Genomic DNA, 14901 nt, shown 5'->3' with positions numbered 1-14901 from the left:
GACTAATTTATGAATGAAGTTGTGTGAACAGCACAAGTCATGCGTGTGCGTCCGAGCACGTGTGATTAATGGTGCAGTGAGCGATTTCTGAGAAACACTGTTGATATTTGAAATCACCAACACAAACACGCCCCTACCTAAGAGGACCACACCCCTATTTTTATAGCTCCGCCCCCAAATTAACAAACATGCTATGCTGCTGATTGGCTACAAGTGCTTTTAGTGCTCTATCCGATCCACTTTCAACAGCGTTTCTCAGAAATCGCTCACTGCACCTTTAAGGTGTTTAATTGTCTGTTTATTGCAAATTAAAATAGGTGTACGCCAAATTTATACAATTATGGGCTTAATTGCAATGGTTTTATCCAAGTATTATGTTAGTATAAGGTAAATTAATTGCAATATTGCCAAAAGCCCATTATAATTGCATTATGAGTGTGCATGTCAATGTTGTTTTCTCAAGTATGAAATAAGCTAAAGGTATTAAAGAAAACGGGGACGTACTGTCCTGGAGCGCAGGCTGGGATGTTCTGGGATGGTTGGAGTATCTGGGCAGGTTGTGAGTGTTTTGGGTCAGACTGTGATGAGGTGATGAAGACGACACTTGCTGTGACACAGGAACCCTACACCTGAGAAACGACACCGTTCCACAATAATCAGTCCTCATGTTGTTCCAAACATTTTCCTATAATGAAACTGTTTATCCAGTTGCCAGGACACGTGCACTGACCTCTAACCCTACTGTTATGATATGCAAAACCTCAAAGAGAGATGATTTTACAAACATATGCATAAATATTTTCATATCCGTATGGCTTTAATCCCTAATAAGTGATTGTGTTGCCACAGTTTTACTCATTGTTTTGCTCATCTATGAACTATTTACATACAGTGGCCCCAAAAAACATTTGTACCCGAGTAACTTTTACAATATCAAAGCATGTATCATTTATGCACAAAGATGCTTTTTACCTAAACATTTGGAAGTTTGTCTGGTTTAAAGGGATCATGTGATGCTATTTCATAAGTTCATTATTTTGATTATTAGATGTGATTAAAATAGGTTAACATGCTTTAATGTTCAAAACACACACATACTGTACATAGTTGCAGCACCTCTATTCCCCGTCTGTCTGAAACACACTGATTTCTACAAAGCCCCGCCTCTTGAAAAGCTCCGAGTGCTCTGATTGGCCAGCTGACCCAGTGCGCTGTGATTGGCCGAACACCTCCAGCGTGTAACCATAATCGCGAGCTTCTAAAGCAGTTTAATCACAGTTAATAATGTTGTCGGTTTTATGCGGATGATCAATCGAAACAAACTTTACAAGCAGAACGTTTCACAGTGGCAAGCGTTTATTCTGCAACTCTTACATGTTCCAGATACAACCTTAAAAGTTGAATTTGTCCTGAAGTGACTACATTAAAAAGTGTATATTTCTAATTTATTTAGGTGTGCATAGCTTGATTTTTATTTGTATTACGCGCTAAAAGCAACAGAAAACATTAAAAAGCATCATATGACCCCAAGTTTTAAAGTCCCCCTGTGGTGTAAATCCAGCTTTTAATGTAGTTTATGTGTGTATGTGGTGTTTTTAATACGCTTTAAGACAAACCATGTGTAAATTCATAAGTCGACAGCATTGCTGAGTATTTCCTCCTTAAAACTGCAGTGAACCAAAGACAGTCTCAAACACACGCTTTGAAATCGCTGGTGTTTCTGACGTCACAAACTACCTTGTAACCAATCAGATCAACGTGTGATCGTCAACCAGTGGATCTCTGAGCTGGGTGAGTGAGTGGAGGCGGGGTGAATTTGCATATTCTTATAACTGCGTAGGGTGTCGAGTTACATTCAAGATATTTTAAGGCATGAAAGGGAAAAATATTTAAATATGTAATTTTGGTGATCAAAGATGAGTTTTAAGGGATAAAAAAGCGTTTTGAAAGCATGTTTAACAAATGCACTGACACCACTGTTATGATATTAGGTTACCCTTTACTTTAAGGTGACGTAGTTACATTGTAATTACTCAAACAAGTACATAGTAAAATTAATAAACTACATGTACTCACTATAGAGTTACAGTTAGGGTTTGGTTTAGGGTTAGTTACTTGTAATTATGCATAATTTACTGTTATTACTATAGTAAGTAACATGTAACTCAAATAAAGCGTTACCTGCTATTTTGATATTTTTATGATGCTGACTCTTAGTTTCAAATCCAATTGACATTTTCCCCACAAATGCATCCAAAAAGCAGCATTGTGTTTTTTCCTGGAAGTAAAACTACAGCGGCTCAGGAACAGAGCGACTGCTTTTAATGGGAGTAAAATTTGGGAAAACCGAGGTCAGGGGTATTTCACAACTGATTTATCCCAAAGTGAGGTGATTACGCCAATCCCACTGCATTGTAAATAACAATAATCAGATCAGCCAGTGGATCTCTGAGTGAGTGAGTGGAGGCGGGGATCATTTGCATATTCATAGAATCATGCATACTAAATGAGGCAAGGGTGTCGAGTTACATGCAAAAAAATGTCTTCATGCCTTAAAATATCTTGAAAGGAAAAAACGTGTAAATGTGTCATCTTGGTGATCAAAGATGAGTTTTAAGGGATACAGTTATTGACTACATGGGGATTTTAATTATATAAAAAGTGTTTTTGAAAGCACCGTAGTAAAATCTGGGAAAACAGAGGTCAGAGGTATTTCACAACTGATTTAGCCCAAAGTGAGGTAATTACGCCAATCCCACTGCATTGTGTAATTCACTTATTGAGTTCCCGGTGCTCTCCGGTCAGTGGCTATAGTGTCTTCCAGCACGGGCCCTCGAGACCAATGAGGCATAGCAGGTCTTCATCTCTCCAGACGATTGTCTTGCTTGGATCCCGCAATCATTGCTTGGACAATGTGCATCTGCGTCTAGAAAAGGTTCCTCTCTGTGCCTTTGAAGTGCAATGCGTGCCGTCCAAAAACATAAGCCTCTTACCAAACTCTTTTGCCACAGTAGACGTGTAAAACACACAAAAGCGCAGTGGAGCCTTTCAGCAGAGAAAAGCCTGCTTTATTAGAGTCAGATTATTGCAACTATGAGCTCTCAGCCATAAAGCCATGACAACCAGCCACACATTTATCGCAGATCAAGAGGAAATAAAAGCGCTGGAGCTTTTGAATCGGTCACTCCGCCAAGTGAAACTTGAAATGAATGTAAACTAGACAGTGATTCAGTGTGTGGCAACTTACTCGATTGAGCTTCGACCAAAAACATAGTGATAGGAAAAACACATACGGCATTATTAGACTCGATTCATCAGGCTTGAAAGGAGCGTCACAGACACTGGCGTATAGAAGTGATGCCAGATTCACGTCGCGGCTAACCTGTCTTTCACCCGCTCTGATCTCTGAGTGAATACAAGTGTACCTTCATTTTCTCCAGTCATAGATGCATGAACGGCCGTCTTTTCTCCTTTCTCATTTCTTTCAGACGTCAAGTGAACTTGCTCGCAATTTTAAACCCAGCAGGGACGTCGTGGAGGAACGAGGCTGTTCTCAGGAGAGCGAAAGCTCTGACACACACACTCGTTTGTTTATCACAGGGATTGTGCACTCAAAAATAAAGTCCCCCTGTAGTCAATCATTTCATCCCTTAAAGCTCATCTTTCATCACCAAAATTACATATTTAAACGTTTTTTTCCTTGAACAAAATGTCTTCATGCCTTAAAATATCTTGAATGTAACTCGACACCCTACGCAGTTATAAGAATATGCAAATTCACCCCGCCTCCACTCACTCACTCAGCTCAGAGATCCACTGGTTGACGATCACACGTTGATCTGATTGGTTACAAGGTAGTTTGTGACGTCAGAAACACCAGCGATTTCAAAGCGTGTGTTTGAGACTGTCTTTGGTTCACTGCAGTTTTAAGGAGGAAATACTCAGCAATGCTGTCGACTTATGAATTTACACATGGTTTGTCTTAAAGCGTATTAAAAACACCACATACACACATAAACTACATTAAAAGCTGGATTTACACCACAGGGGGACTTTAAAACTTGGGGTCATATGATGCTTTTTAATGTTTTCTGTTGCTTTTAGCGCGTAATACAAATAAAAATCAAGCTATGCACACCTAAATAAATTAGAAATATACACTTTTTAATGTAGTCACTTCAGGACAAATTCAACTTTTAAGGTTGTATCTGGAACATGTAAGAGTTGCAGAATAAACGCTTGCCACTGTGAAACGTTCTGCTTGTAAAGTTTGTTTCGATTGATCATCCGCATAAAACCGACAACATTATTAACTGTGATTAAACTGCTTTAGAAGCTCGCGATTATGGTTACACGCTGGAGGTGTTCGGCCAATCACAGCGCACTGGGTCAGCTGGCCAATCAGAGCACTCGGAGCTTTTCAAGAGGCGGGGCTTTGTAGAAATCAGTGTGTTTCAGACAGACGGGGAATAGAGGTGCTGCAACTATGTACAGTATGTGTGTGTTTTGAACATTAAAGCATGTTAACCTATTTTAATCACATCTAATTATCAAAATAATGAACTTATGAAATAGCATCACATGATCCCTTTAAACCAGAAAGGTTTAAATCAAAATATACTGTCCATAGCCTTAAAAAATAGATTTTCTCCATATTTATTTTTATTAAAATGTCACATAAATCAGGCCAGGAATGATTTATTAACAAATCCCTCTGAAAATATCTTCAGAATACTGCTAAGTGTATAACTGGAGAGTTTGGTGTACATAGGCTGAGATGTTTCTACTGGAGAATGACAAACTCATTTTGAGAAAACAGCATTTAAAGAGTTAAATGGCTCTAAATGAGATTTGGTCGTTAGCTTTAAATCCCCCTTTGGACGTTCAGGATTGGTTACTGATAGAAAGGAAATGCCCATATTTGGGATAGCGTTGTGCAGGAGACTAAGAGCTTTACAAAGACACCGGTCAGGACAGACTTCAGTACACAGACGGATCTCGGCGTGTCCCGTGGGAATGCTGACTTCCTGGTAAATTCGGGAGAAACTTACAGCCGCAAGTAAACAAAATGTAATAAAATAAACATCTTAATGTATATTTTCAGCGTTTTCTTTATAGCAGCTTGAAAGAACACATACTGAAGGAGTAAACTAGCCCAAAATCTCAAAACTGACCACTGCATGAACATCGATGTTTTCGCCTTAAGGAGGAAATACTCAGCAAATGTTTCACTCATTATGTCACGTGACAGAAGTTAAATGTTGTCCTTAAAGTCGAAACATCTCTTTGAAGATTGATGTAGTTTTCGTACCTGTTGTTCCCGTGTAAAGGAGGCAGTGGACGAGTCTGTGTTGGGCCGGACTGGTTTAGGGCGAACACTTGAAGACAAAAAAGAAAATCATCATTACTTTACGGTAAAACGACGGTCAGATTCGTTGGCAATAGCCATCACTGGAATGACATATCATCATGACTCTGAAAGCGTATTAGGGCTGAAGCATCTCTGCATTACACTGCTGATTTCCCACGGTTTCTCTGTGTGAACATGCGCTAGAGGGACATTTTCATCCAAAAACACACACGTCGTGAGTCAAAAGTCCAAGTTTATTTATAAAGCACTTTTTAAGAACAGTAAGTGTTTATCAAAGTGTTATATCACATATCAATGATGCAAACAACCAACAGCACAGAAGAAAACAGTAAGACACAATTAAAAAGCAACTCTCACATAGCGCCAAATGCCAGACTATAAAAAAGATTATATTTTTGCCAGACTATATATTTTTTTTAATACGTCTATATAGTTTTTATTCATATTTTTATTTCTGTTTTAGTTATCAATTTTGTACATCAAGTTAATCTAAATGAAACTGAGTAATGTTGCCATGGCAACGAGCTGAAATAATATGCTTTTTAAATTGTATTTTATTTTATTTCAAGCATCAAAAATGTTTGTGTGGTGAGTTTTGTGAGGGACTCTTCCTTGAACACACGACTCAGTGAAGTGTTTCATACCGGTGTAGAGATCATCAGTGGGGGACTGGTGCTTGGTCTCAATCAGGTCCAGTGGCGAGAGGCTGTGGTGCAGCGGCTGAACGGTCAAACACTCGGCGAGCCCGTCCTGACTGCGTCTCAGCTGCATCACACCACACACACACACACACACACACACACACTCATGCATGAGACTTTCTCTCAACATCAAACACTTTTACACTTTGGTTTCTGAGGGATTTTATCCATGACAGACTGGCTGGACTGGGAAAAGTGGCCATTGTGCACCAGTGTGGAGCCAGAACTGAACACGAGTTTGCTAAAACCTATTACCTATAAAAGCTGTTTTACAGGAGGGGAGCAAGTGATGTTCTTGAGGACAGATTATGAAGAATAACATCTGGAATAACATGCACTTCAAATAACATCTGGAATAATGTGCACTTTGCATGACATCATATGTTATATCATAACATTTCGGAAGTTGTTATGCAAAGTGCATGTTATTCCAGATGTTATTCAGAGTGCACGTTATTCCAGATGTTATTCAAAGTGCACGTTATTCCAGATGTTATTATTCAAAGTGCACATTATTCCAGATGTTATTAAAAGTGCACATTATTCCAGATGTTATTATTCAAAGTGCACATTATTCCAGATGTTATTCAAAGTGCACGTTATTCCAGATGTTATTATTCAAAGTGCACATTATTCCAGATGTTATTAAAAGTGCACATTATTCCAGATGTTGTTATTCAAAGTGCACGTTATTCCAGATGTTATTCAAAGTGCACGTTATTCCAGATGTTATTAAAAGTGCACATTATTCCAGATGTTGTTATTCAAAGTGCACGTTATTCCAGATGTTATTCAAAGTGCACGTTATTCCAGATGTTATTATTCAAAGTGCACATTATTCCAGATGTTATTAAAAGTGCACATTATTCCAGATGTTGTTATTCAAAGTGCACATTATTCCAGATGTTATTAAAAGTGCACGTTATTCCAGATGTTATTAAAAGTGCACATTATTCCAGATGTTATTAAAAGTGCACATTATTCCAGATGTTGTTATTCAAAGTGCACATTACTCCAGATGTTATTAAAAGTGCACGTTATTCCAGATGTTATTAAAAGTGCACATTATTCCAGATGTTATTAAAAGTGCACGTTATTCCAGATATTATTAAAAGTGCATGTTATTCCAGATGTTATTAAAAGTGCACATTATTCCAGATGTTATTAAAAGTGCATGTTATTCCAGATGTTGTTATTCAAAGTGCACATTATTCCAGATGTTATTAAAAGTGCACATTATTCCAGATGTTGTTATTCAAAGTGCACATTACTCCAGATGTTATTAAAAGTGCACGTTATTCCAGATGTTATTAAAAGTGCACATTATTCCAGATGTTATTAAAAGTGCAAGTTATTCCAGATGTTATTAAAAGTGCACATTATTCCAGATGTTATTAAAAGTGCACATTATTCCAGATGTTATTATTCAAAGTGCACATTATTCCAGATGTTATTAAAAGTGCACATTATTCCAGATGTTATTAAAAGTGCAAGTTATTCCAGATGTTATTAAAAGTGCACATTATTCCAGATGTTATTAAAAGTGCACATTATTCCAGATGTTATTAAAAGTGCATGTTATTCCAAATGTTGTTATTCAAAGTGCACATTATTCCAGATGTTATTAAAAGTGCACATTATTCCAGATGTTATTAAAAGTGCATGTTATTCCAAATGTTGTTATTCAAAGTGCACATTATTCCAGATGTTATTAAAAGTGCACAGTATTCTAGATTGTTCTAGATCAACATCTGGAACGATGTGCACTTCGAATAAAAACATCTGAAAAACTATGCACTTTGAATAACATCTGGAATAATGTGCACTTTGAATAACATCTGGAATAATGTGCACTTTGAATAACAACATATGGAATAACGTGCACTTTTAATAACATCTGGAATAACGTTCACAATAAGACCAAGAAAGTAAATTTCGATTTCACTGCGACTTAAAAGACCGCATTTACTTTCCAAATGTTATTAAAGCACATCGATAGATAAAGGCTTGGATAATTGGCGCATAATCTTTTGCCTAATTGAGCTGAATGTACAGTAATTAATCATAAGCATATGGTTTAATATCACAGCTTAAAATATCCCTGCGTCTGAAGCTCTGGACCTGCAGGACATCATGATTATATTCAATGTCTCTAATAATATATTGTGAGTAGTTCCTAATACTCATCGGGGAGAAAGCACTGGATGTATTCAGACAGGACAGATCCTCTATAAGCAGTTTGAACAGTTTTTTCTATTTTTCTATTTTTTCTCTCCCAGAAACCGTGTGCTTGAGGAATCTGTATCTATGGTGACGTGACCTTTATTTTGTTCCTCGGTGATAATGAACGGCTCCTACACAAGCCTGCTAACAAGTTACCAGTTTAGAGACTTAGGCCCCGTCCGCACTACTGCGTTTTTGTATAAAAACGGAGACCTTTTGCTACGTTTGCACCTCCCGTCCACACTAAAACGGCAAAAACGGAGACCCAAAACGGAGAAGTTTAGAAACGCTGCCAACCCGTTTTTTGTTTTGAATCTCCGGAGGGCGTTTTAGTGAAGACGGGTCAAACGGAGGACTTTAGAAACGATGACGTAGTAGAGGCTCACGCTCAGCTCTATGATTGGGTGTCGTCAGTCATGGCGTATATCTTTGCTAGCAGCTGTTGTGCAAGTAAATTCTGCATTTTACACTGCTATAACTGCCTACATGTGCCGGAGGCAAGCTATTATTCCAGCGATCTGTGACAATTCCCGTGTGCAGCGGCGGTATCGACCGTACATGGAGCGTCGGGTTTGGGTTAACCCGGGAAGAACCAGCGCATGGTGGGATCATTTTATCAATGAAGTTGTGTTTACACCGGCACGCGCATGCCCAGTGTTGGTGAATGGTCACGTGATCCGCGTTTTCAGTCGTTTTAATGTGGACGGAGATCAATTCTAATACGCAGCTAAAACGCTGGTGTGGACGGAGGTCGTATTCGTTTTAATTCTCCGTTTCTAAACTAAAACGCAGTAGTGTGGACGGTGCCTCAGTTATCAACGCCCTTCTTGACAAATCTTGCACATTTCGTCTCAAACACACTGTTCTACATTATAAGACAACGGCTGCATGTTGTACAATCCTCTTCTCAGCGATTAACTGGATAATTCACACAAAAATACAAATTCTGTTATTATTTACTCGCCTTCCAAATCTATACGCTTTATTTTTGTGTGTGTGTGGAACAAAATGATCTAGAAATGATTTAGAAGAATCTTCAATTGCCTTTGTTTACATAGAAAGAATTTAAAGGCCAAGAAGTGCAAAAAACACCATAAAATAGTTTTGATTAACTAGTTTCCCCCAAAGCTGCATTTATTTGATAAAAAATGCAGTAAAAACAGTGAAATATAATTGCAATGTAAAATAACTGTTTTCTATGTGAATATCTAGTAAAGTGTAATTTATTCCTGTGATCAAAGCTGAATGTTCAGCATCATTACTCCAGTCACATGATCCTTCACAAATCAGTATAATATGATGATTTGATGATCAAGAAACATTTATGATTATTATCAATGTTCAGATCTTTGTTAAAAATTGAGATGCATTTTAATTTTCAGGTGATGAATAGAAAAGAACAGCATTTATTTGAAATAGAATCTTTTGTAACATTATAAATGTCTTTACTGTCACTTTTGATCAATTTAATGTGTGTGTTTTTTTTGTTTCTGTTTTCAACATTTTCAACAATGATTCTGAAAATCCAGCTTTGCATCACAGGGTTCGAATTATGATTTCATCTTTGTGGGGGTCTCTTTAAAAAAGGGGAAAAAAGTAGCCTATGAGCAGGCGCGGTGTAGCTCACTAACGTAAATAAATGAAAATGTTTAATAAAAAAGCATTGCTAACACAATTCAATTTAAATATTACATTTGGTTTAATTTGTTGTTAGTGGTGAGAATTTTCACGTGAATAAATAAACAGATCCGACAAATTTAAGCGTGTATTTAAAGTGTCCAGTGGCAGAACTTTTGCCAAGCGTGTCAGAGGTTCTGGGTTCTGATCCGCACTCGTATTGGTTTTTTTTTCTCATCAAAACCGATTATGTTTATCAGTGGTTGTATATCAGGCAGGGACACGTTTGTGTGCATTTTGTTTTGTAATTTCACCAGAACGAATAGAGAGTCTCCTCAACGGATTGAAGCGAGTGAAGACTGTGTGCGAGCCACAAGAGAACACAGCATCCGCACCACTGATCACAGCAGCAACCAGCACTTTGGTCACTTGATTGTGACTTCTGTGAGTTGAGAAAAGTCAGTAAAGGTCCTGGCTGAAAGCGAAGGATGTAGTGTGATGACGATCCGAGATCCCGCGAGATCCATGTGTTTGGCATCTTGTCCTATCTTTTAAGTCACGCTACAGTAGTCCGAAGGAAATAGTGCTTTATTTGTAATTTAAAATAATGGTGCTGATGATTTTTCGAGACCCCACAGGTGTATGATTTACTGCTTTCATGGGAGCTCATCCTCTCTCTATGGGAGCTCAGCTCCCACTGGCTCCCTCGTAATTCGAACCATGTTTGCATCACAGGAATAAATGACATTTTACAATATATTCACATTGAAAACACTTATTATAACTGGTAATAATATTTCACAGTTTTTACAGTATTTTTGATCAAATAAATGCAGCCTTGGTGAGCAGAAGAGACATTTTCATTATTCTGAACGTTTGACCGGTCCCAGACAGCAACAGTGTCGGCCCAGATCCGGTACGTATCTCAGCATCGGGTTTGTAAAGGCATGAGGATGATGTACAGAGTGATGACAGAAGGACTGGAGTCTGACATGTGCTGTTGTGATGCTTGTACCTTTTTCCTGGCCTGTTGCTCCTTCAAGGAGTGAGATTTGACGTGTTTGCGCAGAGAGCTGGGGTCCGTGTAGCGTTTACCACAACCCTGGATCTGACACGCGTAGGGCTTCTGCACACACACACACACACACACACACACACACACACACACACAGAGAGAAACACACACACACACACACACAGGTTTGTTTTGCTATACTTATGAGGACATTCCATAGGCGTAATGGTTATTATACTCTACAAACTGTATATTCTATCCTCTTATACTAACCCTAACCCTAACCCATCACACACACACCCTAACCCTACCCGTCTCACACACACACCCTAACCCTACCCGTCTCACACACACACACACACACACACACACACACACCCTAACCCTACCTGTCTCACACACACACACACACACACACACACACACACCCTAACCCTACCTGTCTCACACACACACACACCCTAACCCTACCCGTCTCACACACACACACCCTAACCCTACCTGTCTCACACACACACACACACACACACACACACACACACCCTAACCCTACCTGTCTCACACACACACACACACACACACACCCTAACCCTACCCGTCTCACACACACACACACACACACACACACACACACACACACACACACACACACACACACACCCTAACCCTACCTGTCTCACACACACACACACACACACACCCTAACCCTACCCGTCTCTCACACACACACACACACACACACCCTAACCCTACCCGTCTCACACACACACACACACCCTAACCCTACCTGTCTCACACACACACACACACACCCTAACCCTACCCGTCTCACACACACACACACACACACACACACACACACACACACACACACACCCTACCTGTCTCACACACACACACACACCCTAACCCTACCCGTCTCACACACACACACCCTAACCCTACCCGTCTCACACACACACACACACACACACACACCCTAACCCATCACACACACACACACACACACACACACACACACACACACACACACACACCCTAACCCTACCCATCACACACACACACACCCTAACCCTACCCATCACACACACACACACCCTAACCCATCACACACACACACACACACCCTAACCCATCACACACACACACACCCTAACCCATCACACACACACACACCCTAACCCTACCCATCACACACACATACACACACACACACACACCCTAACCCTACCCATCACACACACACACACACACACACACACACAGTCCTCTGCCTGTTGTCTGCAGGTGTGTAGTGTGGGAGTGTTATATATTCTTCTACACTGGGGAAGAGCATGTGTCTCCGTGGCTCTGAGGTGTTCTGGTGTTCTGGTGTTCTCACCGTGTCGACGTGTGTGCGCTGGTGTTTGGCGCGGTCGCTGGAGTTGCTGAAGGCTTTCTGGCAGCCGGGCTGCTGACACACGTAAGGTTTCTCGCCCGTGTGGCTCCTCAGGTGGATCTTCAGGTTCTCCAGGCGGGAGAACGCCTTCTGACAGCCCTCAAACTAACCAGAGGAACACAGATCAGTCAGGAGAGCTAGACGTGCCACAGGAACAGAGTTTCTCAAACTAACCAGAGGAACACAGATCAGTCAGGAGGGCTAGACGTGCCACAGGAACAGAGTTTCTCAAACTAACCAGAGGAACACACAGATCAGTCAGGAGGGCTAGACGTGCCACACTACATGACACAGGCTGACCAGAAGGGGTCAGTGTTTTCCTGCTCAAGTAACCCGTCTATGTCCCTCTATTATTATTCTGATTATTATTTCTCTAATTATATTATTTTGTGCCATCTGTTAGATGAAGCCAACTACACTATTCTCTGTGCATATATTATTATGCATTGTTTAATAAGCTAATTAAAGTGTAGGAACAATAACAAGCATCTATTTCACCTCAGTATGAAGTATAAACTTAATATGGTGTCATAGATTCACAGTTAGTTATAGTTTTCAGTTTTCAACGGTTTATCACTGCATCAAACGCTTGACTGTTCACTGTAATTAAATGACATCATGAACATTTCTGCAGTGGCTTCATCATCATCATCATCATCATCATCATCAAAAGAACAGCATTTATTTGAAATAGAATCTTTTATAACATTATAAATGTCTTTACTGTCACTTTTAATCAATTTAATGTGTCCTTGATGAATAAAAGTATTATTATTATTTAACAATGATGCTGAAAATTCAGCTATTCAATTATTATTATGCATTGTTAAATTAGCTAATTAAAATTAAGAAGTGTAGGAACAATAATAGGCGACGTTTGCATCTATTTCATCTCAGTATAAACTCAACAGTCACATTTAATAAGGCGTCACACACTGCAAAACATGCTTTTCTTACTTAGTGTTTTTGTCTTGTTTCCAGAAGATGCATTACTATATGAGTAAAATGACATAAGATATTATGTCCGGTTTTCCGGGGGAATTCATTAAAATTAAGTGAGTTAAAGTAAAAATTAAGTAAAAAGCAAAATGATCTGCCAATAGGGTCAGAAAAATAATGTTAATTCTAACAGAAACAAGATTATTTTTCTGACCCCATTGGCAGATAAACTCACTTAATTTTGATTAATTCCCCCGGAAAACAAGACTTAATATCTTATGTCATTTTACTACTTTAATAAATGCATCTTGATTTAAGAAATGTTTGATATTTGGACTGGAAACAAGACATAAATACTAAGAAAAGCATGCTTTGCCGTGTAGTTTCACAGTTAGTTATAGTTTAACGGTTTATCACTGCATCAAAAGCTTGACGGTTCACTCTAATTAAATGACATCATGAACATTTTTGCTTCATCTTGCAAGAATGTGACATTCCTGATCTTTGTCCTTTCGGATGTCCGGACAGGAATGCCGGCGAATCACGGATGCCAGAAAGCACCGATGCGTGAACAAACGCCTTGACCTCATTTGTTTCGTTCAGAAATATGGTTTAGAAATAAATAATTACCTATCAGAAAATGACTTCAGCAATCGCTGGAATTCTTTGGCTCTGAGCTCATCTTATATAACAGGAACATAATGAAGTTGGACATTAATAGTGTTTCTGTCAGCATGTTTTGATTGCTTTATAATGAAGTGGTTATTTTAGTTGATTTAGCAGGAGATATTAATGCAATAGCAGAGTCGCATGTAGGCGTTATTTAATCACCAGGCTTGAGCTGATCTTTACAAGGGTCAGTAATTGACTAAATATAAAGGTTTGTTTTGTGAGAAAAGAAAGATCTGTACTTGTGATTCGTCACTGATGAACAGGAATTCTTTTGGGATCGGGATTTATCGGGATTGTTTCTAAAAGCAGCGGGAGGGAGTCACAGTCGTTGTGGCGTTTCTTCACGTACGTGGACTGTCAATTTTGCAAAATCCTTTCTGTTCCCAACTTATAATTTCTTTAATTTTTTAATTATTAATATATTTTTTCCTATTTTTTAAAGCAAATTTTTGGAGATTTGTTTTTATTTTATTTTTTATTTACCTTTAAATTACTAGATTTGATCAATAAATAATAAATAAATAGCACATTCCTCACATTCTTTCAACTTAAATTCAAAATAACTAATGCATAACCCTTTTAATTCAGCTCTAAATATCTTACATTGTGTGTCTTTGACGACCTCTTAAGGAAAATAAATAATATAAGATGATATTTCATGACTCTAGATGTCCTTATAGCTCTATATGGAGCAAATGAACTGTTCCTCTGGGTCCTAAAGTCAGTTCACCTCAGTATGCATTCAGATACACATGTAGACATTATAAAATATTTATTTTGGTATTCCTCGCATTCCATTAATTCCTAAGGGGGTCAAATTGAGCCAAGACGGAAGGATTTGTTACTTTTATTTATTTTATTATTTATTTATTTTTTATATTTGTGGTTCAAGTGTGACAAGTCCTAGGGTCAAAAATTAGTTTTG

The 14901-nt window shown here is 38.8% G+C and overlaps 1 protein-coding gene across 1 annotated transcript in view; it reads right to left on the bottom strand.

Moving 5' to 3' along the window:
- The window catches only part of glis3 (GLIS family zinc finger 3), a 37364-nt gene that overhangs the window by 3290 nt on the left and 19173 nt on the right, over positions 1-14901 (bottom strand). Inside the window, 5 exon segments of the mRNA XM_082158556.1 lie at positions 505-629; positions 5312-5378; positions 6016-6136; positions 10928-11038; positions 12309-12470. Of these exon segments, the coding sequence (XP_082014682.1) occupies positions 505-629; positions 5312-5378; positions 6016-6136; positions 10928-11038; positions 12309-12470 (586 nt within the window).

This window comes from Leuciscus leuciscus, assembly GCF_965113295.1.
Source record: "Leuciscus leuciscus genome assembly, chromosome: 24".
NCBI lineage: Eukaryota > Metazoa > Chordata > Actinopteri > Cypriniformes > Leuciscidae > Leuciscus > Leuciscus leuciscus.
The sequence above is the reverse complement of the archived record's forward strand: the minus strand, read 5'-3'. Positions and strand labels throughout refer to the sequence as shown.